This window comes from Euprymna scolopes, chromosome 36 (genome assembly GCF_053919585.1).
Source record: "Euprymna scolopes isolate OS-2025 chromosome 36, ASM5391958v1, whole genome shotgun sequence".
Taxonomy (NCBI): domain Eukaryota; kingdom Metazoa; phylum Mollusca; class Cephalopoda; order Sepiida; family Sepiolidae; genus Euprymna; species Euprymna scolopes.
In genome coordinates this window covers 64,052,740-64,080,705 of record NC_136517.1, presented here as the reverse complement: position 1 = coordinate 64,080,705, position 27,966 = coordinate 64,052,740, and the positions used below count along the sequence as shown (strand labels likewise).

The 27,966-nt window shown below is 32.0% G+C and overlaps 1 protein-coding gene across 1 annotated transcript in view; it reads right to left on the bottom strand.

Annotated features, from left to right (window-relative positions):
* The window catches only part of LOC145260546 (V-type proton ATPase subunit D-like), a 120,035-nt gene extending 104,518 nt beyond the window's left edge, over positions 1 to 15,517 (bottom strand). Inside the window, exon 1 of the mRNA XM_080118769.1 lies at positions 15,358 to 15,517. Coding sequence (XP_079974895.1) covers positions 15,358 to 15,392 — 35 coding nt within the window. The 5' untranslated portion in view covers positions 15,393 to 15,517. The remainder of the gene's footprint in view (positions 1 to 15,357) is intronic.
* Positions 15,518 to 27,966: the final 12,449 nt, after the last annotated feature.

Sequence of the window (27,966 nt, the reverse complement as noted above, 5' to 3'; positions counted from 1 at the left end):
ATTCTATTAAAAAAAACATCAATATTCTATTAAAAAAAACATCAATATTCTATTAAAAAAACATCAATATTCTATTAAAAAAACATCAATATTCTATTAAAAAAACATAAATATTCTATTAAAAAAACATAAATATTCTATTAAAAAAACATCAATATTCTATTAAAAAAAACATAAATATTCTATTAAAAAAACATCAATATTCTATTAAAAAAAACATCAATATTCTATTAAAAAAACATAAATATTCTATTAAAAAAACATCAATATTCTATTAAAAAAACATAAATATTCTATTAAAAAAACATCAATATTCTATTAAAAAAACATAAATATTCTATTAAAAAAACATAAATATTCTATTAAAAAAACATAAATATTCTATTAAAAAAACATAAATATTCTATTAAAAAAAACATAAATATTCTATTAAAAAAACATCAATATTCTATTAAAAAAAACATCAATATTCTATTAAAAAAAACATCAATATTCTATTAAAAAAAACATCAATATTCTATTAAAAAAACATCAATATTCTATTAAAAAAACATCAATATTCTATTAAAAAAACATAAATATTCTATTAAAAAAACATAAATATTCTATTAAAAAAACATCAATATTCTATTAAAAAAAACATAAATATTCTATTAAAAAAACATCAATATTCTATTAAAAAAAACATCAATATTCTATTAAAAAAACATCAATATTCTATTAAAAAAACATCAATATTCTATTAAAAAAACATAAATATTCTATTAAAAAAACATAAATATTCTATTAAAAAAAACATCAATATTCTATTAAAAAAACATAAATATTCTATTAAAAAAACATCAATATTCTATTAAAAAAACATCAATATTCTATTAAAAAAAACATCAATATTCTATTAAAAAAACATCAATATTCTATTAAAAAAACATCAATATTCTATTAAAAAAACATCAATATTCTATTAAAAAAACATAAATATTCTATTAAAAAAACATAAATATTCTATTAAAAAAAACATAAATATTCTATTAAAAAAACATCAATATTCTATTAAAAAAACATAAATATTCTATTAAAAAAACATCAATATTCTATTAAAAAAACATAAATATTCTATTAAAAAAACATCAATATTCTATTAAAAAAACATAAATATTCTATTAAAAAAACATCAATATTCTATTAAAAAAACATCAATATTCTATTAAAAAAAACATCAATATTCTATTAAAAAAACATAAATATTCTATTAAAAAAACATAAATATTCTATTAAAAAAACATAAATATTCTATTAAAAAAACAAATATTCTATTAAAAAAACATAAATATTCTATTAAAAAAACATCAATATTCTATTAAAAAAACATAAATATTCTATTAAAAAAACATAAATATTCTATTAAAAAAACATTAATATTCTATTAAAAAAACATAAATATTCTATTAAAAAAACATAAATATTCTATTAAAAAAACATCAATATTCTATTAAAAAAACATCAATATTCTATTAAAAAAACATAAATATTCTATTAAAAAAACATCAATATTCTATTAAAAAAAACATAAATATTCTATTAAAAAAACATCAATATTCTATTAAAAAAAACATCAATATTCTATTAAAAAACATCAATATTCTATTAAAAAAACATCAATATTCTATTAAAAAAAACATCAATATTCTATTAAAAAAACATCAATATTCTATTAAAAAAACATAAATATTCTATTAAAAAAACATCAATATTCTATTAAAAAAAACATCAATATTCTATTAAAAAAACATCAATATTCTATTAAAAAAACATCAATATTCTATTAAAAAAACATCAATATTCTATTAAAAAAACATAAATATTCTATTAAAAAAAACATCAATATTCTATTAAAAAAACATAAATATTCTATTAAAAAAAACATCAATATTCTATTAAAAAAACATCAATATTCTATTAAAAAAACATCAATATTCTATTAAAAAAAACATCAATATTCTATTAAAAAAACATCAATATTCTATTAAAAAAACATCAATATTCTATTAAAAAAACATCAATATTCTATTAAAAAAACATAAATATTCTATTAAAAAAACAAATATTCTATTAAAAAAAAACATAAATATTCTATTAAAAAAACATCAATATTCTATTAAAAAAACATCAATATTCTATTAAAAAAACATAAATATTCTATTAAAAAAAACATAAATATTCTATTAAAAAAACATCAATATTCTATTAAAAAAAACATAAATATTCTATTAAAAAAACATCAATATTCTATTAAAAAAACATAAATATTCTATTAAAAAAAACATAAATATTCTATTAAAAAAACATCAATATTCTATTAAAAAAACATCAATATTCTATTTAAAAAATATCAATATTCTATTTAAAAAATATCAATATTCTATTTAAAAAAATATCCATTTTGAAAAAAATGAATATACAAGTTAAAAGACATTGTAAATGTGTTTTGGTAAAATTGCTAATGTGTACCAACTAAACACCTTTAAATTGCTAATGTGTACCAACTAAACACCTTTAAATTGCTAATGTGTACCAACTAAACACCTTTAAATTGCTAATGTGTACCAACTAAACACCTTTAAATTGCTAATGTGTACCAACTAAACACCTTTAAATTGCTAATGTGTACCAACTAAACACCTTTAAATTGCTAATGTGTACCAACTAAACACCTTTAAATTGCTAATGTGTACCAACTAAACACCTTTAAATTGCTAATGTGCACCAACTAAACACCTTTAAATTGCTAATGTGCACCAACTAAACACCTTTAAATTGCTAATGTGCACCAACTAAACACCTTTAAATTGCTAATGTGCACCAACTAAACACCTTTAAATTGCTAATGTGCACCAACTAAACACCTTTAAATTGCTAATGTGCACCAACTAAACACCTTTAAATTGCTAATGTGCACCAACTAAACACCTTTAAATTGCTAATGTGCACCAACTAAACACCTTTAAATTGCTAATGTGCACCAACTAAACACCTTTAAATTGCTAATGTGCACCAACTAAACACCTTTAAATTGCTAATGTGCACCAACTAAACACCTTTAAATTGCTAATGTGCACCAACTAAACACCTTTAAATTGCTAATGTGTACCAACTAAACACCTTTAAATTGCTAATGTGTACCAACTAAACACCTTTAAATTGCTAATGTGCACCAACTAAACACCTTTAAATTGCTAATGTGCACCAACTAAACACCTTTAAATTGCTAATGTGTACCAACTAAACACCTTTAAATTGCTAATGTGTACCAACTAAACACCTTTAAATTGCTAATGTGTACCAACTAAACACCTTTAAATTGCTAATGTGTACCAACTAAACACCTTTAAATTGCTAATGTGTACCAACTAAACACCTTTAAATTGCTAATGTGTACCAACTAAACACCTTTAAATTGCTAATGTGTACCAACTAAACACCTTTAAATTGCTAATGTGTACCAACTAAACACCTTTAAATTGCTAATGGGCACCAACTAAACACCTTTAAAAAGTAGATTATATTCGGGTCTGTTTTGAACAAATATGATATTTAAAAAAATTTTTTTTGTTTCTTATTTTTGGAATCCTTTGAGATGAGGTTTCATAAATTGTGCATTCATTCTGTTTGCGGATGGTTATCCTCATCTTCATAGTGAAACAGTCTGCAAACAGAATGAAGGCACACATTTAAAATTGTTACAGACAAGTAGTTTTTATGATATTACAACCTTTATTATCCAATGATTTGTATACAATCTTTAAATTTTACAGCTAAATCCTACAGGTTGGCTGAGTGCAACCAACAAGGACTTCATGCAGACTAAGCACTCCCTTTATGAGCTCTGTGCAGAAGTTTGACTTAAAAATAGAGCAGACACCCGCCCCAACTACCACCAAATGAGACAGCAGGAATCTCAATTTTGGTACATAATAGTTTGGGAGGCTAATAATTTATTATTAGTAGTAGTAGCAGCAGCAACATTACTAGAGGGGCAGTACATACCATCTCTGGCCGGATGCTTGATTAGAGACTCAGAAAGGCCCTCTGCCATTTCAACCACGTTTAGTCGTTTTATGTCTATGCTACATTGGCATCAACAGAATAACAGTTTGTGGATCTGCAAACTGGCACCTACTACTCCAGAACCACTGAACTGACGTAGGATGGGCTCAAGCTTGCTCAGAAGGCACACTGTACACCTCTACTAATTTATCAACATTTACTGGTTTTCTACATCCGTTATATTTGTAATGTAATCATCAATTATAATTGTTAAATATTCAAATCGTACTGAAAATTTGGAAGAAATAAACATGATCTACATGCAGCAAAACAAACAACATGAATGATTGTTGAATATAAAATAATTCTGGGTCAAGTCAAAATGACTTACAAAACGTTACCTTTATTCAAAGGTCAGTTGGAGATTAGGATAGACTGTCACTAAAAAAATTGTGCTGGGGGCGTGGCTACATTGACAGAAAAGCTTTTCCACCATACTTCCTTTTTCTCACAGAAGAGACTTTTTTTTTTTTTTTTTTACACATTATCAAGGCCCGGAAGCCACTCAGGGATAAAGGTTATTGCAAGTACATTACATTAGTGTGGAGATTTGATGAAGTGTTTACTTAAGGGGGCGGTTCATTAGGAATTTGTTAACGTTGGACTTGAACACATCCAAGTTGTAGTCAGGTGGGAAGCAGGCAGACGGAACAGAGTCTATTTCTACTCTATTGTTATTTTCACGGCAGCTGCTCAATTGAGCTTCTATTCATGGTCCGCCTTGTAAAACAGTCACAGCAGACACTTGTCTAGCTACAACAATTGCCAACAATTTCCCTTATTATCTATCTGTACCTAAAACTAAACAATTTCATGAGCAAAGTTTTTTTAGAACCACCTGTTTGTGGAAGACAATACCACTTCATTTTCCAGTCTAATGTAAACAAGTTTCTGTTGAGCTCTCCTCTTAAACAAACAAGTTCCACCATTAGCAATCATCACGGTGTTGCCTCACCATCTACCCGACACTTATTTAACCCTCATCCTTGAATGGCCTTTCGGTTTTGATAAACGGTGGCACCCTACCACCAGAAAAAAAAAAAAAAAGCTAAATCTCAGAATGAGCATTTGCAGTGTAGGTTATGACACAAATATGGTAGGCTCCCTCTACTGGGTTAGAGAATTTCTCATACCTGTCAGTATCTTATATCTCTAAAGCCACCATTTGCTTATGCATAGAGTATTGTTTCCACATTCGTTTATCCATCTTCGACAAAATTCAAAAAAGAATTTCTAACTTAATGTTATACACTTTCTGTCAAACTCCAACCTCTTTTGCAGAGTTGAACCCAGTGCTTGTCTTCCTTGGGGAATCCAATATCCACTGCATCTCAATTCATTCAGAGTAGATCCAGTGCTCAAGCGAGAACACCTTCAGTGGCAGTTCATAATAATCAGTTTGAAAATTTGATGGTTCTTGTCAAGCAAAATGGAGTTTTAACCTCCTACTCCAAATGAGGAGACATTAATTTGGTCACAGGACCATATGAACCCATCTTGATCAAGGAACGGGTCAAGATCCTGGACCAAACAAGGATCCTGTAAATATTAAAGCTCTTCCACAAAACCTGCATAACCTTCATTAAATAAACTGAGGCCCTTCTTTCACAATCCTCATCAAATCTCCTCACTCACCAAATTTATACACCAGAGTTGTAACCCTCAACAGACATTACATGACTGCAGCTCAAATCCACCCTTTATCAGTCACTTTTTTGCTTGAAAGTATAAATCTGCCAACTTTCCAGAATTCAACTCAGTTATTACTAAATTGTCCACGTAGAAACAATACTTCATCATGGATCCAACAGAAACTGGATCGCATGGAATTTTAATATACAGCCCAGGATAAAGGAGAAAGAAATGAATCCAAATATAATCATAGTATACCAGAAACAATGCAGCCGGTCCCCATCTTTGAGAAAGAAAAATCTATTTTTATCAGCCTCTAATTCCAAGCAAATAATCAAAAAGGCTTTTCTGATATCTGCTAAAAGAACACATTGTAATAAGTTCAGCATGCCGCCAGTCAAATTCATGCCTGAATAGGCTAGTTCATTTAAAGATACATAATCACCAGTTTTCAGTCTGTAGTTGAAGACCGGACATAACTTGGTCATTAAAGAAGGGTCTGTTTTAAGAACAGATTGATGTGGGGTCCGAGTATAACTCTCGAAGATCTCGATGATAACCTCTTGTTCTTGATAGATCTCTCTCTTCAAGTTTTGAACTAGACAGTCCAAAATATGCAGGGATACTGCATGGTTTAAAGAAACCATTGCCAATTTATCCACGTGCCAAGGCAATTGAATATAATACTTACTGTCCCTCAAGACAATGTTTTTCTAAAATTGGGTAATTTTCTCCTGGTCATAATTGGAGAACCCCTCTTGCTCGGGAAGTCCTATGCTGAACATATGTTCGAGTCCCCACTGAACTTGGCTATCGAGAAAGAAGTCAACAAGGGGGTTTATGTATCTGGCTAAAATGAAACACAGATGTGACAATTTAACCAGGGTGGTAGAATTCAGTACAGAGTGAAAAGGAAATGAGCACCCTCAACAGGCAATGACTGGCCAGCAGAGTGGAAGGACTCTACCTCACCTCACCAACTGAGATTGAAAAGGCCCACCCTTGCAGACAGGATACCAACAGCAAGGTGCCCAAGCATTTGATGAAATCAAGTCCAATTATACCTTTAATTGACATTACCAGAACTCTAGTCAAACTTTCCAACAAGGGAATAATTGGCCTTCCAAAACTCATCTAATAGAGAATCCAACTGGGGTATGTGGATTGACAAATCTAATGTTTCATCCACTAAGACCGGGAAAGGCTGTGGATGCCCAAATCACTATAAAAAACTGCCTCTCTGAATCACCTCTCACATTCCCCCAGCCACAATTAAGGCTAAAGGATTCCAAGCATCTCAAAGGTTTTAATACTTCTGACAAATATGTACATCTGCTCCCAGTATCTAATAAACAATTAGCAGAAAGTTTTTGCCGTTTCTACCAAAGGTCACACATAGGCTGCATGAGGCTCCTAGGTTACAAGCTACCTGATATGAAGAATCCTTGTGAACATGCTTTTTGATCTTGGAGCAAGGTTCCTGGTTGAACCCTGATCAACTTTACAAGAGGCCAGAGTCCCCCACATCTCTTAATGGTTTCGCTGGTATCTCTCAATAAGGAAGACAATGGAGGTATCCTTCTCCCAGACAGCTCAATCATTTCTTTTAATTCTCTGGGAAATTTGGAGAAGATTATTTTAACCAGGAGTCAGAAAAGTCGCAAGCGAAAGACCTTCCTAATTCACCGAGAAGTGATCCAGTTTTTGATAAAAAAAACATCCGTGGTCCAAGTACAACTTTTCTCATTTAGGAATGTAGTCTATCTCTTGGAAAATGTTATCAATTTCATCAACATGCAAGAACTCACTTTTAAGGGTGTTGAGGGCAATCTGGTAATTGAAGTTGGTCACACTCAAGTGGTTAATCAAAAGCAAGGATCTGTCGAACAGGGAACACTTGAGAAAATTCAATCTTTCAGCATCGGTAGCCATACCTGCCACAGAGTTCTCAAAGCGAGACAAGAATTGACAGAATCCCATGCGGTTCTTGTTTATCTTCAGACCACTGAACATTGGCCCTACGATTTGAATTTGTGGAAGTTTTACTAAAGGACATATGGCTTCCAGACAGCAAATCTGTAGCACCTGAAAAGAGTCTGATCAGCGGAAGCACACTGGAAGCAATTTCTTCCATTTCCTTGTGAAAAACTATTTGTTCTACCAACCACTCTTCATTTGTTTTGCCGCAACCTAAGATGGACAGAGCTGTAATTTGGCTATGCAAACTTCAATTTTGGTCATATATTCTTGAATCATTGAATTAATTCTGGATTACAGTGAATATAAGAGTGGTAACCTCCTCTTAACAAGATTTCCTCAGTCTGCCATGAATCTTTGTCTCCAGAAGAGAGATCTGATTTCATAAGTCATCTCGTCCGTCCATGTCATAATGTGTTTAAAAAAACAGAAAGGGCAATGTGTCCCAATAACATATTTCACAAAATGTAAAAAATTCTTTGAAATCACAGTTAGAAAATAGATTAGAGTTGAATCTGGTGTAAAGCTTACAAAATATTGTTAAGTCGCAACCCCAACTCTGCCAGGAGTCAAACAAGTCTAAACTATACCATAAACAAGTGCACTTGAACTCTAGTAATGGTAACAAGTAAAAGAACGTTTAACCTTCCCGGAAGGAAGTGATGCTTTTTTAATAACCAATAACAGACACATATGTAAATTACTTCCTTCCAGCAGGAGGTAGAAAACTAGACTCCAGAACGGGACTAGATTCCCCAAGATCAAAGGCAAAACCGACCCACCTTAGATTACCAACTTTGTCATAAAATGCAAGCCGTTTTATCTTATTTTTCTCACCAATCAGTGCTATTCATGTTATATTTTCAACAAGATGTTTTTTATATCATAAATGGCTTTTTTGCTTTATTAGGCCCTAGCGAGGGGTACCCGGCATTGCCCGGGTGTTTGTAGGTGTGTGTGAAAAAAAAACAAAGCCTTGACGACGCGCAGTTGGAAAATAGTAAAGTGTGAAAAAAAAAAACAGGTGCGCGTTTTTGATTGACGTGACGGCGATAGGTATTCAGCAGTCAGCATTTTGTGCGGGACAGTTTTTAATGAGGTCGATAAATCGGTTTGTTTGTTTTTAAAAACCCGCTCCCCCGTCTGATATGACGAAGTCGACAAACATTCACTGGCTCTGGGCTTGTTATTAGAGTCGAGTTTCACTTTTTGTTTATACCGAAAACCGAATGTAACACGTGCCGATACGGGAAATGTGGAATAATTAACGTTTGAAAGTTAATAAAATTAAATAGACAGGCGAGCTCTGTGGTTAAGTGTGAGATATTACAATTTATAGATGATATAAGAAGTTTTAAGAAGTTGTGAACCGAGCGAGCGCTTCTCTGAAAGAAGCCTTTTGTGGACATCGAGGAAAAGCGTACATACATACATACATACATACATTTTCGCTTTTATATATATAGATTTTTTTTTTTTTTAAGTATGTACACTTTTTTTTAATTCAGAATCTCATGAGTTGAATTTACTAATTATCGTTGAAATTGTATCAGAAAACTGATAATTATTTTTCCAGAGATTTTTAAAGTGGATTTATTCGGACTTGAAATTTAAACAAAATGTTTTTGTTTTGTTTTCAGCAATTTATAATTTTATTTTTTTAATGCACAAATATACATTTTTTTCCTTTTAAAGATTAACTTTGATCTGTTATCTTTCAAACAATCAAACTTAGATGTAAACTAAAAAAATAAGAAGCCTCTTTTAAGAAGCATAGGGGTCTGTTTTCTTCAGTTATTTATGCCCCTACCAAACAAATATACACTCCCTCCTGTCACATGTTTTTGCTGTCCCGAGAGAATAGTATTATGACAGACGAACATATCCAACACTACCCCACCTCATGAATTGAACATTAAAAAATACTGAACTAGTTTGAAATAGTAAATGGAGATTTAAAAGATAGTACATTAATAGAATTATGGTTTTGCTTCAGACAGGCTGATACCAAATCTCCGTTCGTAATACAGTGTTCGGACACAAGCCTTTCGAGCTTGAATCAGTGTAGAGTATGGTTCTCTTCTGTTTCAGGAAGCCATTCTCTTAGAGTCTGTCATGGGCAGAAGCTTATTACAGATAGCCTGTATCGTCCCATCAGGAAATGTCAATGGGTCTGATCACAACAAATTATGCAGCCATTCAGAGTGGTTTACTTTTAAGGAGAGTCAGATCACAATATTGACCTTAAGCCTAACTTGGCTGTGATAGGAGTGAGCGAGGTGCCAGGTAAATAACTACTTAATATCTATACTCCTATAAATTTGTTTTTTTTTTTGTATTGATGTTCATATTAAAACCCCCTTTTTTTCTATTTATTTAAAAAGAAAATACAACTTTGTTATATGTGGGTCATAGAATTGCATTCATCTGCAAAAATCTAGCTAATTTGCATATTCTTTTAAGCATTCATTTTAATTAATTCCCTATTAGTCTTTTTGTTTTCTTATGGGATGATCATTTTTAGTTAACAATTACGTGTAATTATATTCATGCAGATATTCTACATGATTGGTACTTGTGTAATATTTGCGTAAAAAGGTTATAGTAAACACAAAATTTTTTCTATATATATTTATTTAAAAAATTTTGCCTACTAAACTCCTCTGTCAGTTTTTGGTCAACAGAGATGAAATTTCATATATAGGGTATTCGAACCCATGCAAAACTTTATATTTGGGTGTGTGAAAATTTTTAAAAATGGAATTTGCCAGGTGGAGGTCGATCAACGGCATTACAAATATGCATGCATAGCATAATAGTTCATGGGTCAATGTGCTCCGTTACACCTCAACATTTTCTAAAAAGACGACTTTTATAGGTTTTCAGGTATGCTGAAAACGAATATCGCAAGCAAATAATTTTCGAGATTTAAATACCTGTATTATGCAATGTAATTTCTAGTAGGTTGAATTAGCCACCATTTTTGTTGTTTCAATAAAATGGTTCAGTGAGCATGCACAGATGAACTGTGAAAAGTCTACGAAATGCAAACATTTATTCAACGTCATTTCTAACTAATTGCACAAAAAAATTACTTTAAAAAATTCAAATTCAAGAAAATTTGGTCAATGTGCACTGGTTGTCCAACCTGTTTATTTCAGAAGCCATTCTTAACATGGGGAGGTTGAAAATAAGAAGATGCCTGTTAGAATAACCCCCCCCACCTCCGTAACGGAGCATTGGGCACCTCCACAGCTTTGTGGAAAACGTCTGCGTTTTACACAATAACAGCAACGTCATCATTTTGTGTTTACTATTTTCTGTGTTAATTTCTATAGATGGGTATTGACACTATAATAGTTAATGTAAGTAACGGTTTTTTTTTTTGCTATCGGATTTTCATATTTACATTGTAAAACAAATAGATTTTTTAACGAACTACACAGACGAAAGTTAATAAAATAAAATTAATTTTAACGTCATATGTTGACGCTTATTTTTATTTATTTATTTTTTACACAGTGATCACCACTTATCAAGGCCCGGAAGCCACTCAGGGATAAGAGTTATTGCAAGTACATTACGTTAATGTGGAGATTTGATGAAGTGTTTACTTAAGGGGGCGGTTCATTAGGAATTTGTTAACGTTAGACTTGAAGACATCCAAGTTGTAGTCCGGTGGGAAGCAGGCAGACGGAACAGAGTTCCACAGGCGTGCAGTTCTAAGAAAGAAGCTTTGTTCATGGAATCTGCGTTTTGATTTAGGCACAGCTATGTACTTCATGTATATAAAGATAATGTTGCTTAAAGGCCTTCATAGTTTTTTGGAAAAAGGTGCAAAAAATAAAGTTCCAACTCTACTAATTCAAATAAAATCAAAACGAATTTTTTTTAGACCGATTTTGGATTTTCGATTTTCAAGAGTCATATATTCTATTATAATGAATATACGTTTTTAATATTGGAAACCTGTTATAAAAAATTCATTGTTTAAACTTCATATCGCAGAATATTGGAATTTGATATCATTTAAAAAAAATTTTAAATAATTATTTTTTAGAATTCTGTTTTTTGTTGTAATTCCAATTCTTATATTACCGAGAAAAAAAATTATCAAGAAAGTGTTTATTTAACATAATAATGTCCAATTTTATTTACAACTTAAGGGAAATAAAGATTTTATGTATAACTAATTTTTAATCATTTGATCTTTTCAGCTTTAAAAAATGTTGAATTTTTATGGACCTACATTTATTTTGTATAGTTTTCGTAACATGGAATATAAAAAATATTTCCTCTTAATATATTTAACAAAACTTACTTTTAATTTGTAAGTTTATTTAATAATGAATAAATATTGAAATTTTCAGGAAAATATGATTTGATTTTTGCTAGATTTTTTAAAACATCGATATGTTTACGGCTTCAAAAACGTCACTAAATAGGACCGTCACTTTAAAGCGTTAATGTAAACACGATTTTAGTCTCGCAATTTCATTATTTTCGTATGCCATATTTTTTTTTTTTTTATATTAGCAGTTTATTTGAAACTTCTTTTTTTTAATGGTAAAAAAAAAAGTTAGGATGATAATATTAAATTAAATTACAGTTACATCGTGTTACATGGGGGGGGGTAAACTGTGGCGCGCGTTGGAGGTACCTACGGAGCGGCGGAGCACATTGACCAGTTTATATATCAAAAACTACGCAACACAGAAAAATGAACCAGGACCACACGGGGACAAGATCAAAGTGTAGTATCTGTTCCGACAGATGCTGCAAGCTATGACTAGCAAGACCATATGTGGGATTGTGGGGGTAACCCCACATATCTGACCTTGGTCACTGAAGGGGAAGGGGCAACCCTTCATACCAACAGTTACTAATCCAGCTCCCATTTCCCACCTCTCGGGAGCTGCCCCCCCCCCCATCTCCACATTAAAAAACGGCCTTGTGCCTAATTTGCTCAGTGGGGAAGCAAATAAATCCCACAGGACCACATTTTTTTTTTTTGTTTGTTTCTGAAAACTTTGTTATTTCAAATATCTGGTAAAAAATTCTTCCGCGATGTGACAAGTCACCTTACTACGCGCGTCCATGCGGGAACGCATAAGAATAGCATAAACGATGGCGGTGCCGGTGCGTGCGGTGCGGTGTGAGGTGGCACAAAATAGTGCGAGAGTTCAGGGGTTAATAACATGCAAACTGTAATTTTGCAACGGGTTTGAATATCAGATTCGTTGTCAGCGACCCCGAAAACCAATGAAAAACAAATTTTATTGCCCGGTGTTCTGTTGTAGTTAAAGTAAACATTTACCTCAATTTTTAGCCTTGCAGTAAAAACATGTCTTGATAGAAAGGAAAAAGTAAATCGTAAGCTAAGCTTTCGATTCTGAGTGGTGGCACACGAGCTTTTTTAATCATTACTATATGTTGTGTCCGATATGATACAAAATCTGCATTAACGACCGGGCAATGCCAGGCGGCCTGCGAGTTTTATTTACAAAACTGCAGCTTTCTTAAGCAGTTCGACACACAACGAACGGTTGTGGCTGACGAAGAATTAATGAAGAAAATAATGAAATACGATTGTCAGTTCGTGAATATTTATATTGTAAAGAAAAGAGAGGACAAATACAAAACTAGGTTAAATTAAGCTGAAACCATTTGTTTGCAAAAAATAATTAGACACGAAGAAACAAAATTGCTACAACGACGCGCACAGCAGATGTTGATCACCACCGCCCCCACAATACGAATCATTTCTCTTGTACGGCATTCTCAGTTAAAAGTTGATTTCAAATAAAATGTTTATACGTTGTTTCACGGACAATAAAACTAAAAAAACTAAAACGTTGGAAATCGGAGTGCTAAAGAAACGTTGGGAAATTAATTTAATAGGCTAAATGAATTTTATCGGAATAAGTTATTTTAATTCACACAAAAAAGTTAACTCATTTCAGATTAGTTTGTACTAATGTAATATAAATTAGCCAATAAACATAACACTAGAATACAATTATTTAAAAAACACAATACAATGCAACAATCAGTAAAAATAAATAACATTCCGGTACTTGTACAGTTTAATCAAGACATTAAAAAATGAAAATATCGAAGAAAAAAAAAGGTTATATTGTACGTATTCGTTATGGAACGAAGTTCTCCGGGGAAAAAATGTCCCTTAATTTCATCAAGTAGTTTTTATTTTACAGCAACAAACAATTTTTTATGATACCGAGTAAAAGGTTCAAGTTTTAGGAAGAAAAGTTAGTAATAAAGACGGAGAGGGAGTGTCGGCGCCTTAACTGGAGTTATCTCCCCGTGGCGTGTTCAACAAATTTCATAATGGCTGACTTCAACGCGCTCTCATAAAAACGTGTTTTTCTGCTGTAAAATAAAAACTACTTAATCAAATTAAATGAATTTTTTTTTCTGAGATCTTCAGTCCAAAACGGATACGTACAATATAACCTTTTTTTTTTTTTTTTTTTTTTCTTCGATATTTTCATTTTTTAATGTCTTGACTACAAGTACCAAAATTCCATTTCAATAAATCGGCGATTTGGGGGTGAGTTTGTTCGTTTGTTACGTTTCACTTCAGTAACCTGTGTTTCATTTTGTGTTGTCTTTCCTATGTAACGATACATTCTAAAATTAGAAATACTTAAAAAAAAATGTAGATTAATAAGAGATCAACTATTATTGCGTTTCGTAAAAATTATAAATTTGTGTTATTTCACACACACCCCTTTGGAGGGGGGGGTTAAATGTACTTTTGGTGTCACGGTGACACTTATTGAATTTCTATCCATATTTTGTTTCGTTTTGGACTTTGAGACAGTAACTTATCTTGCCTTTGGTAACATTTATTTAGGTGCTAATGCACCAACTATCCACGCTATTTTTTAAAATCGTATTTCCAAGTAAAGTTTTCTGCTTTTTTTATTCAATTGTAAGGTTAAAGTACAGAATAGGTACAAAAAACACCCTCGCCCCCCCCCCTATGTTAAAAATGGCTTTTTAAATAATACCGTTATTATTTCAGCACGGATCAATAAGTGCACTAGTACCTGCTTTTTATTCGCCATTTTAAAGGTTTCAAAATTGCTCTCAAGTTTCAGAGTTTACAACGTAAACAACTGATTTCGGACATTTTTTTTATTTTTGTGTGTGTATTATTATCTATTTATAAAATAGTTTACGTGTCGGGAAAAGATTTAAAAGGTATTTTGAAGCCTTTAAACTGTCACTTCAAACGTAGTTTCTGGCCAGAATTTAAGTTTATAGTCCCAAATTGTCGTCATTATTGAAAAAGCGCCGCAAAAATCGACTTTTAATATTCATTTTGGCCCCTAAAACCAATAAAAACTTCTTTTTTTACGCAATACGACTCTATAATTGAACAGATTTATTAATAGTAATCTATTGTCATCTTACAAAATTGGAAATATTTCAACGGTCTCTATGCCACAATTGCATCTAAATTGATTTCAATTTTAATAATTCCACGTCAGGTGTTCGTATCTTCCGGAAGCGAAAAATATCAACAGTCGAAGTCCAAATTCTAAGCTTAAATTTTAAAATAATAACAATACCAAAATCTGCAATTAAACATTACAATTAAAAAAGTACACTTACATTCGAGATGGAAATACAGGAATACGGTCCGTCATTTTGATTTATTTAGAAAGTTTTTTAGGCTTTTTTTAATATGACCGAGTTGTTGTCTCTCCTCGCTGTCCGCTATGAAAATTAAGTCATATGACCCGGTGTAACATTCATTTGTCACTATTGAAAATTTCTACCGGATATTGAAAAGTATATGGCAGACCGATTAATCTGCTGTAATCGCCCTAAACGGTCACTTTGCCAATTAACAGTAATCGCCCAATTTGCCGATTAATCGGCAGCTTTGCCAATTAACAGTAATCGCCCAATTTGCCGATTAATCGGCTGATAAATTACTTTTCTCTTTTCTATTAAATTTAAATCATTTCATCACTGCCTCAGATAGCTTTGACGCATTAACATAGAAACTGCTAATTTAGCTTAACATTTAATTACGTGTCTGGCCACTATTATGGCTTTTTGTTTTCATCAAATAAAATTAAAAAATACAATTTCTAATTCTTAAATGAATATAATTAAATAATTAGACAAGAAAAAAACAATTACAAACCAACTACAAAGTATAAATTGTAATTCTTTAAGTGAATAACTATAAGTTGAAGTTCTGCACCTGCTGCTGCTCTACTTCCTCTTCTATTTTTGCTGCCTGCCTCCTCTGCTCTCATAGTGGCTTCAGCCTTTAAAGTTGAATACTTTTAAGTTGTAATGTAGACACAGAGTTTCTCTATTATCATGATACAGCCTGTTCCTCATAGGTTCATACACATTACCACCTATCACCCTCCAAGATGAAGGTGGTGTGCTTAAATATTTTGAAGCCAGTTTACTCAACAGTGGTAAGGTCTTCTTTTTTCCACCACTGAAATGAATCATCACTTCTTGCGAGTAATTGTAAAGCTACATAATAATCAAGTTCTTTTATGCACTTAACCATAATGGATTTACTCCTTTTGAGTTTACATTGTGATTCTTGTATCTTTGTTGTAGTTTCCAGGTTCAACTCAGCTTCTACCTACTCCAAGTTTTAATTTGTTACTGTAGACGTATTCAAAGCTAATTCATTAAGTAAGTTTGAAAGAGATACAGTTTTACTTTCACTTTAATCTTCTCGACCCTCAACAGAGCTTGAAGAAGTGTATCCTGCTGATTCTGCTTCATCATCAGTAGAAAGTAGATGTAGAATCCAATCCTTAGTGTTTTCCATGTCATTCTTTTGAAATTTAAATTTGAATTTTGGAAAGTAGACACAAGTTTTTATCATTTAGATAGGATGAAAATCTTGTTTCCATTGATTAATGGAATTTTTCAACAGTGATAAGTATTGATTCATTTGGATTGTTCAACAGTGGTAAGTATTAATATCTATATATATAAAAATGTAATTCTTGGTTTGTTCAAAGTTGATACAACCATATTTCTACATTACCAATTTATTTGAAATTTTCAGACAACCCATCTTTAGAGTCGAGGGATGTTTCTATGTTATTAAAATAAATTTACATTGCGAATTATTAAAATATTAAATAAAATAAAAAATATTTTTTCGTAATCTGTTAGTGTGAACCTGTTTTGTTGATAGAACTGAACTTCCGGTTCGATTCATGTGTGTGAACACCACGATTTGACGAAACGAATTCGAAGATTTCATTTTCTGTTTACTCGATAAGTAAAAAAAGTGTTTCAAATATCATTCTTTTAATATTTAAATTTGAATCTTGGATCTATGAAAGTAGACATACAAGTTTTTATCATTTAGATAGGATGAAAATCTTGTTTCCATTGATTAATGGAATTTTTCAACAGTGATAAGTATTATTGATTCATTTGGATTGTTCAACAGTGGTAAGGATTCCACTAAAGTTAGAAATATGAGAATTACATTGGACAGCTTTTGAAATAACCTCAAAGCTAAAATTGTAGGTATTATCATTGATATAGTTGAAGTTCTGTGACTGCTTCTTTGGTGATATTTTTTTGCAAATGGATTCAGTAACTGGAAAATTTTTTGAGCAAGTCTCCAATGGTAAGTTGTTAACGTAAGGATTTTATAGCATCACAAATTCTCGTATGAAAAACCTGAACGAATCTCTTATTAAAAAGTTCCAGTTTGTGCAAATCATTCTACTTCACATATATGCTACGAAAAAGTCCTTTCTGATTAATGTTTACACGATGAAAATCTTCTGTTTTTCTGAAAAACAGCGAAGTTCATTTGCTTATTTTAAAACTAGAAACATTAATCAGAAGGGACTTTTTCTGGGCATTCAATGTAAAGCTGAACAGTCCGCACAAACCGAAAATAAATCATTTGTAAACAATCACAGTGTTAACTTGAACAAAGCCAATACAAAAATCAAATAATGATGTTAAAACAATAAAAGAAACAATAGTACTTATGCAGAGAACTTTCTGGTGGATAAAAATTACTACCAGAAAATAGCAGAAACTCGCTATGAAGCGAACAACAGAAGATGTTCTGTTTTGAAAGGGGCAGCTTTATCTTATAGGCTTGTATATAATAATGGTTATCAGCTGTTTTCACTTGTGAAGTAATCCATTCCAGCTTACAATTAATATCGGTTGTCAAGAGAGAAAACATGCCATTCTAGGGCCTTCCTCATCTTAGTTTTGTTTTTTAATTTGAATAGAATTGTGCTTGTTGTTTTTTTTTTTTTAAGATATTTCATTGTATTTCTTAATTTATTCACTTGTAAACAATCATGTTTTTGGGGGTGTATTTCATAGCATCTTACAGATAATATTGATTAATCAGGAGATAATATGCACCACTTTAGCGCCTTCCTCTCTATGGTTTGTTCACGTATCGACCCCCTCTCACTGATGTGAGGCCCAATTATCTGAGTTGCATTTGAATAAACTGCTCAATGCAACAAAAAATTACATTTAATAATTAAGCAGTTCCTGTTACGAGCAACGGCTTTGCGCACGTCATTAAATGTTCAAAGACTACGCCTGACATATTCGTTAAGATGTGTTTATTTTAAAGAAAATAATAATAATGATAATAATAACAATAATAATGATAATAAGTTTTTAAAATATATATAAATAAAATAAAATAAATAATTAAATATTTAATATCAAAAAATATGCATAAATAAAATCATTAAATAAATTAATAAATTTACTCACAGAGATAACTATACTGTAGACACTTGCTACCATATCATGCGGTATTCCTTTTAATCTAGAGCCACATTGCATATTGTTTAGTTCCTCTATAAGGTGTTTACTTGCTGTGACTCCTTTTCAGCCTTTAATTTCAAGCTGGCTCAAAAATTGATATAGGGAGCTTGCAAGGAAACCTCTTGCTCAAATTTCAACAGCTCAAAGGATTGTAATGTAACCTTCACAAGTCAGCTCTCTTTTTAAATCTTCATGTTTCTCTATCCTGTATTGATGTTGTTTTTCTACCCAGATCTTATAAGGTATTGTAAATCCAATCGAGATGAGTCTTTTCCTTGTTACAGTATATTCACGTATCAGCCACCTTCGCTGATGCAAGGCTTAATGATCTGTATTGCATTTGAATGAAATGCTCACTACAATAAAAAAAATGTTTAGTGATTTAGCATTTCCTGTTAGAAGCAACGACTTTGCGCACGTGATGTTTAAATGTTCAAAGGCTGCGTCTAACATATTCATTAAGTTAAGATGCGCTCATATTAAAAGGAATAGAAAAACAGAGAAGAGAAAAAAAAATTTAATAAATAAATGAATAAATAAAAATAAAACAAGTAAAAGTAAAATAAACAAAAAACACATAAATAAATTAAACAAAAAAATCATTAAATAAATCAGAGATAACTGCATTGCTACCACTAATGTTACCACTAATGCTGTATTCCTTTTTACCTAAAGCCATATTACACTTTGTTCAGTTACCTCTATGAGGCGTTTATTAGCTGCGATTCTTTTTTTGGCCTTTAATTCCAAGCTGTCTTAAAAGTTACATATAAAGAACCTGCAATGAAACCTCTTGCTCCAATCTGAACAGCTCGAAGGATTGTAACGTAACCTTCACGGGTCAGCTCTATTTTTAGGTCTTCATATTTCTCCATCTTGTATTTCTTATCTTGTTTTTCTACCCTCATAAACGTATTTCTTAACATATGGAGGAGAGGGTGTTTTTCTAACGAGTCTGTACTTTCACCTAACAATTTAATAATGCAAAACAAGTGATTTGTGCCACAAGCATTGAAGAAGAACATCTGAGTTTTTTTCTTTGTATGTGTTTGACTGGGTAGGGGGTTGAGGGAACCACCTCAAATTGACGAATGTGATCAGTGCCAAACGAAGAATTCAACAGAATCACAAAGAAATATCAATTGCATAAAGAACTTGTTGATAATATGCAGTTCTTACTTTTATTAAAGTTAAATTGATGTTGAACATGTACGTTTACTTAACTACATCGCCATGATTAACAAAGTGAAAAATACTAAATAAAATTATTACATTTTCTTGAGAAAACTATTTAAAAAGTACATGGATATAGTATTTTAGAATATGTATTGATTATGTATGCAAAACTCCAGATCTTTTAATAGTTTTTATCATATATGATTTTGAAATATGTATATGTTTATGACATTTGGTACTTCATTTCTGCCACCAAAATTGAACATATCAGCATGTTTATCGACATAATGAAGTTGCAGCTGGAATTGTTTAAAAATAAATAGGCATAATAATCATTATTTATAGAATTATATTGAATGTTCATATTTACTGTCATTTAATTCACTTTTATTTGATGATACTTTAAAAATTGTCCATCAGTGCAATTTTGCATGCTCACTTTTCACACCTCAAAAATGAAGGCCGAAATTGAATTAGAAATAATTCTACTTCCTATTGTTTTCTTATATTAGGAGTGATGAAAGCATCTTTTGTGACATTTTTACTGGTTACTTTTTTGTCAGTTGGTTTCAAAGTTGCTATGTTGTAATTTACATATGTTCGTGCTTCTTCACCCTCAGCAGGGTAATATTTACTGCTGATCAGTGAAAAGATGATGCAGAATCCAATTCTAAATATGTTTTCTATGCCAATCTTTTAAAATTAATATTTGAATCATGGATCTAGGAAAGTAGGCATGCACAAGGTTTTATCATTTAGATTGGATGAAAATCTTGTTTCAATTGATAACATGAATTGTTCAACAACCATAAGGATTCCATTAAAGTCAGAAATACTAGAATTAGATTGGACAGCTTTTAATAGAAATAATCTCATAACTAAATTTGTGGGTATAATTGATAGAGTTGATGTTCTGTGACTTGATTCTTTGATGATTTCATCAAATGGATGCAGGAACTGGATATTTTTTCAAACAAATCCCCATTGGTAAGTTGTTAAAGTAGGAATATTATAAGAGTTTTTTATTATTCTTAATTTATTTTCAGCATATGTTGAATTCCACCATGTAGCCATATCTTGAGTTTGTTTTTCCAAATTAAGCTGATCTTGTATTTCAGTTAATTTACTAATTGCTAATAGAAAACTATTAAAGTGAGACTGTAATGGTTGTCTTCACAGACTGAGTTACAATGTATGATAGTTATTCTAAATCACATTCTGACATTAGCAGCCATATTTGTTCCTGAATCCTGCAAGACTAAGAAAATTTTATTGAAAATTTTATACTCATCCAGAACATTGTGCAATTTTTCACTTATTATTGCACCTGTGTGTGCACAAGGGAATGGAACAAATCTAAGCACAGCTTTGCACTATTCAAAGTCATTTTAAAGCCAATTACCTGTCAAACTCAGAAAGAGAGCATTATCTGTTGTGGCTGTCCAAATGTCTGGAGTTCATGAATTTCAGTAAGAAACAGTTCATACTTTGTTTTACTTTTGTAAATATATTGGAAATTATTTTGCAGTGAAGTACTTTTTGATGGAATGGTGTAATTTGAACAAAGTTTTGCAGCAAGCCTATTAAATCTAATGCCAGATGTTACAGAATATAGTTTAATATCAACAGCATTTCTCTTATCAGATAATGGATTTCTTGTGACCTGTGATCATTAATATCACAAACTTTTTTTTTGGCCAATATTGATTCTGTAGTAGTTTGGTGTTTTGCTGGAGGCTCGTAGTTGCTGTCACTTGTTCCTGGAATATCTGTCTCTGAATATTCATTGTGCTTCTTTTTTATTTTATTTGCAACTTTTCTAAGATGATTTTTTTTTTTTTAAGATATTAGTTATTGTAAAAGTTTTTGTTAATTTGCCACCCTTTGATGTGATGGTTTGACATAACTTGCAAGCAGCTGTATTCATTGACATCAAAATACTTCCTGCAGAAACTGGTTGCCATAATGGTTGAAGGTTCTTAATATTTAGTTAATTTTTTACATATTTAAATTACTTATGTCTGATATCTAATTAGGAATTTATCTCAATAAAAAATATACATTATCTAAACCAAAAACATACAAATATGTAATGATAGCAAGAGTCCAAAAATGAGGAACAAGAGTATGACTGATGAAGAATGCTTTATTTTCAGTTTGCACATCATCGTAATTTATTGTACAATTCCTCAACATGAAAACTAAAAGATGAAGTAATGATTTTTTTTTATAGTGATTTAAAGTACAAAATAATATTAATTCAATAGGAAGAGAAAGAAGAGAAATGTTTCATATGCTTACATCTATTTGCTTCAAATTCAGTGTAGTTGCAAAAATCTGTTAAAACAGCACGCCATGCCTGTTATTTGACAATATACGCATGTCTCTTCGATAAATTTTAAGTGGCAAACAAAAGAGTGAGTTAACGTGTCTTCCTTTCCAATATTAGTATCATTTATAAGAACAAAATTTGCTCTATAAATCGGCATTAGAAAAACCTATTAATCGGCCAATTAATCAGTAATCAACCAATTGGTACATCCCTAGTATAGTTTTCAAGGTTGGAGGTGTTTATTCCGAAAGCCATTCTTAACATGGGAAGGTTAGAGGGTGTTTATACTATGCTGGATTAGGCCGTAAAAAAAATACCAACTGCAGAATACCAGTTAAAATTATAGAGGGTGGTGGTGATTCTCTTCAGGTTCGCCAAGTATTTTACTTATCTCCTGATTTTCTGAAACTGGAACCTTAGAACTCATATCCGACTGTAGTATGGCTCTGTTTGGTCTAAAAACAAACTCTTGGGAATTACCCCGCCTTCATTTTATAATCTTCCAGAGTGAACTGGATCTCCACTATAAACTGGGATCATGTCTAATTTTGCTGCAGTTGAAAACAAATATACAATGCTTGCTTTAATTTTATAGAAAGGGACCCATATCGACCCGAATGTTTCTGATTGTGATTTATGGAATAAACTGGAAATGTCCAAAGCAGTTTACAATTTGAAAACTATAAAAAGGCAACACTGAATAATGCAAATGCAAAAATGAAAAGAAAATTTACTCTCACTCTCAAAAACTTGAAAAGAAAAAGTTGATTCATTTCCAGCTTTCAAAAAAAAAAATATTAAACATGATCTTAACATGGAGGATATAGAGTTACTTAAGGAAAAGAAATGAAGAAGTTGTTTCATATTAATGTTCATACTAATTGACTGTTTGGCCACAGCTCTACAATTTCCTTCTGGGGTTTGGAAGTGGCAAAAAGAAAAGGATTCCATGACTTATGTATCCAACCTTCACACACATCTACAGATGCACACGTAGACACGAGAAAAAAGGTAATGCACACGGATACATGAGAACAATGGTATTGCATACACATACACAATGCCATGCTGCTAAATACACAAATACACACACAATAAGCATTTTAACTTCTTTACCCCAAACAAATAAAAATCAACATAAAATTTTTTTTAATATAAAAGTTACTTTCCTGTTAGGAACATTTAATAACAGGAAAGTAACTTTTATATTAAAAAAAGATTTATGTTGATTTTTATTTCTTCTATAAATATAAAAGCGAAAATGTATGTATGTATGTATGTGTGTTCGCTTTTTCTGTATGTCTACAAAAGGCTTTTTTCAGAGAAGCGGTCGGTCGCTTCACAACTTTTTAAAACGTTTTATATCACATATAAATCGTAATATCTCACAGTTAACAACAAAGCCCGCCTGTCTATTTAATTTGCTCGATTTCAGGAAGATAAATATTCAACATTTGTCACTCGCCACATGTGGGTTAGTCTTTATCCTATAACATCTTGGGAAAATACTATCCTGCAGTCAAACTTGACCTCATTAACTCATTAAAACGGGCACCTACCAAATCCAAGTAATTAAATAAATTCAAACGTGTTTCCGTTAGCATCTCGCTGTGGGGCAATGGTTAACATCGCACTTTTTTTTTTTCACACTTTAATTTACAACTTTGCCTCAAGGTTTCGGGTTCGATCCTCATACTTACTTTTTTTTTTTTACCCCACCCCCCACCCCCGTAGTTTCCACACACACCTCCAAACACCAGGGCAACGCCGGGTACCCCTCGCTAGTCTTATATAAAAAAATGTTATATATTTAAGGTGCTGAATGTTATAACTCGGCAAAATATCAAATCACTATATAATTTTAATCACCTCCTCTAACACGTAAAAGAGTAGTTATGGTTGAATTTAAACCGGAACATGGGTAGAAATCGACTAATGCACTGTATACCCACCACTGCAGTCCACCCACTCATTGTATGCAGCGTTTATATCCATTTTACAATGAAACATCTTAGGTTTTAGCATTATCCTCTCCCAATGTTTGAAACTTAGAAAGCAACCAGCGACAGTATTGTTCCTCAGGCTATAAGGTTGATAACGGGCCTTGTGTACGTTCGACGTCACCTGTAGTGTTATTAGCAGTCACCTGTAGTGTTATTAGCGGTCACCTGGCTCAAAGAATCAGTGTCTTAACTTGGTAAATTTGCTGCTTATTATTTCTTTTCTTATTCTGTAAGAGTAAAACTGTTCAGTGTTTTAATAATTTTATTGCTATGATAATACTCTTTTTGTAACAGTAAAAAAAAAAATTTTTTTTTTACGTGATGTTCTCGACAACAACAGTTCATCTTATTACATTCTGTACCGCTTTTTGATCATGAAAATATTTATTACGAATTTGCGTGAAATACATGCAGTTAACTACTTTCTGTCAAAATATCAGCTATTTATGTCGTAAGGTCTTTGATAAGGTATGGCATAAAGCTCTACTTCACACGACCTCCAGTCATAGTATAGCTGGAAATGTCTTCTCAACTATTAAATCATTTCTTTCTGATAGGTTCTTAAGAGTAGTGGTTGATGGGCAGAAATCAGAAGCTCATAATATTAATGCTGGAGTCCCTCAGGGGTCTATCCTGGGTTCAACTCTCTTCCTGACCTACATCAATGATCTTCCAAATCACATCCTTAGATCATTCGTAGACATTTATGTTGATGACACTACTATCTTTGGTAACACTTCAAAGACCGTAAATGACAAAGTTCTCTCTGACTCTCTCTCCTCTGATCTTGAGCACATATTACAATGGGGAAAAAAGTGGCTGGTTATTTTTAATGCATCTAAAACCAAGCTTCTATCTTTACATCATCAACGCTCTGTTGCCCAGCTGCCATCAATCGAAATGAATGGCTCTTGTCTTGGGGAGGCTTCATGTTTTGACAAGCTTCTGGGCTTGACCTTTACTCCCAATCTGAAATGGAACATGTATATCAAATCCATTGCCAAAGTTGCTGGAAAAATGGTGGGATCCTTCTACCGCTCCAGTAGATATCTCACTGCTGATGCAATTCTCTACCTATATAAAAGCCAGGTACGTCCAACGATGGGCAGGAGCTGCTAGAAGCAACTTATCCTACCTTGACAGAGTTCAAAATAGACTTTGTAGCTTAGTGGGGAATGCCCTTTTCTCTTCCCTGCAACCTCTTTCCCACAGAAGAGACATTGCGAGCCTGTCCCTGCTTTATTGTTATTTTCATGGCAAGTGCTCATCTGAACTTCAATCTATGGTCCTCCCTTGCCAGACTTTCACGAAAAACACTCGTCTAGCCAAAACCACTATCAACAATTTCCCACACTCTTTATCTGTGCCTACACCTAAACGTAGATTCCATGAACTTCTTTCTTCTTTCTTAGAACTACACGCCTGTGGAACTCACTTCCGATTGCCTGCTTTCCAGCTGACTACAATCTGATTGTCTTCAAGTCCAACGTGAACAAGTTCTTATTGAACCGTCCCCCTAAGTAATCCAAGTTATAAAATTCCCACTAATGTTTACTACGCTAAAATCACAATGACTAATGTATACCCATTAACCCTTATCCTCGAGTGGCCTCTGGGCCTTGATAAGTGGTGACCCCCCCTCCCCATGTAAAAAAAAAAAAAAATACTGAATGTGAGCACAATGTTTACTACTGCACAGTTCGTTGTTGTCATAGAAAAGGAGAAAAACGCTGTTAATGATTTGGTCTTTCAAAATGCCTTGCTTTTCTTACACAAAAATATGCTAACAAAGACGCTGATGCTTTAAGCTAGGCAATAAAGAAAACCTCACTTGAATATCTTCCACGGTTCAGATCCTATGGCATTTTGTCACTAAATTTTGACAGCGTTTTTCTCCATTTTTTTTTTTTTTTTGTCTGTGGTGCTTACCGAGTTAATGACACTTAGCGTCTCCTATATCCGTTCTTTTCTTCCTTTGACTTTTTACCTTAATTCATATTAAATGTCGGTGTGGTTCTTAGCTATTCAAAGACGACCCAAAAGTCACAGACCATGGCACATTTGTTTCATATGCCATGCATCTTTTTTACTGAATGTGAACGAACAGATCAACAAATAGCATAATTAAATCATCTCATATCTTCTCCTGTGATTGAGGTATCTAGAATAAATGTTTCATGATCGCATGAAAGAAAGAAAGACTATTCTGAATTAGAGGAATGGCCGCTTATTAAGCAATTGACATCACCTTTTCTGCTAGATCTATCCATATAAGGGTCCTTTGCCCCTTAATTTATAATCGAATTTTTAATCATCATGCATGCTTTCCTACTTCTCTCCGTTAATCTCCCTTTAAGCCATATGGCATCATGTTCGTTTCTAACAACACCAGGTTAAGATGGAAAAACAAGTGTAATCTGAGTTAGTGTAGTGTAGTGTCAGAGTCGTAAAAAAGCATGTAGTAATGGAGAGAAAACTGCAGAAAACAAATCTTTTTAAACTTATGCATAGAAGGGTGCATTTTCACATTGAATAATAATTCAGATGAGATAATTTAGAACAAGAACAATAAAATCCCTGAAAACCAAATTATATAGCAGAAACCTAATTAAAGGAATACATAATTGAAGTTTTTCTATTAAGATACTTTGAACCCTACATAAACTGGACAAAAAAAGTGATCAGGTACCTTGGTCAAATAGCAGAAAACTAATAATGGACAAGAAACTTTACATCTGCATAGAACGTTTTTCTTGACTTTTACATCGGAGAGTGCATTCTCTCGTCTAATTCCGGAAAGGTAACTTAGATATTGTTCAAGCCAAAATACGAGAGTCACCCTTTCTCTAAATGTTCCCACAGACATTAAGAAATATTAGGGAATGGTTATATCAAAATATAAGCAGGGGATGAGAGAAATACATAGATATAACGTTTTTATTAGTTTTAAAATGGACCAAATGTTGTAGTTAGAGATTCAGAGAAAAAATTTGAAACCTTTTAGGTGAAAGAAAAAGTTGTTTATTTCCTATGTTTCACACACAAATTGCTGCCATATATTTTCAACACTACACAAAAAGATTCTAGTTTTTTGTCCAATACCAATCCTTTGTTTTTAGCTAAAATCGGCTGTCGTGTAGAGTAAAACCATGTGCTTAGGAACCATGGGTCAGCTGGCCTGCTTTCAAAGGGTTAGAAGGAGGAGGAGACTTGTGTGCTAATCAAACCACCACGCGTTTTTTCCTTTTTTCTCCTTCCTTCCCACTTTCTTGATATGCCTTTTATTCCGTGACGCCTTGCCTTAAATGCCGATGCAACATTAACATAGCACATGAGTTTTCAATATATGTGCATATCCTGACTTGGTCATTTAATGGCAGAACCAACAGCTACGTTACATAGCTGAGAGAGGAGTGATTGATATATTCAGTTAATTATAAATTACAGATAAAAATTAAAACGGGTTTTCTTTTCAAGTATAACTTAATCCTAGAACTAAAGTATATTTTAGCATGTATTTTGTGCTAAAATATATCGGATAAATAGAGGAAACAGACGTTGATTAATTCATATTTAGTAAAATAATGGATGAATAAAAAAAATAAAAAACAAACATCAAAGTCATCGAAATTGAAGCATTTTATTAATTTACAAAATTGAAAAAATAATTTTGATAAAAACTTTTTATATAGATTCAAAATCAAATGTACGATTAATTCTATATTGATGCTGAAGAGAAAAAAAGTATTGTCATTGTGAATAGCAGTTTATCTGACATGCTTTTGTGTGGGTGGGGTCTTTTTTTTTTTTTTTTAAGCATGCTTTTTCACATTCTTCTAGGACTTGCATGCACTTTCGATATTATTTTTTGCAGAAAAAATGCCCATCGGTAACATGTTT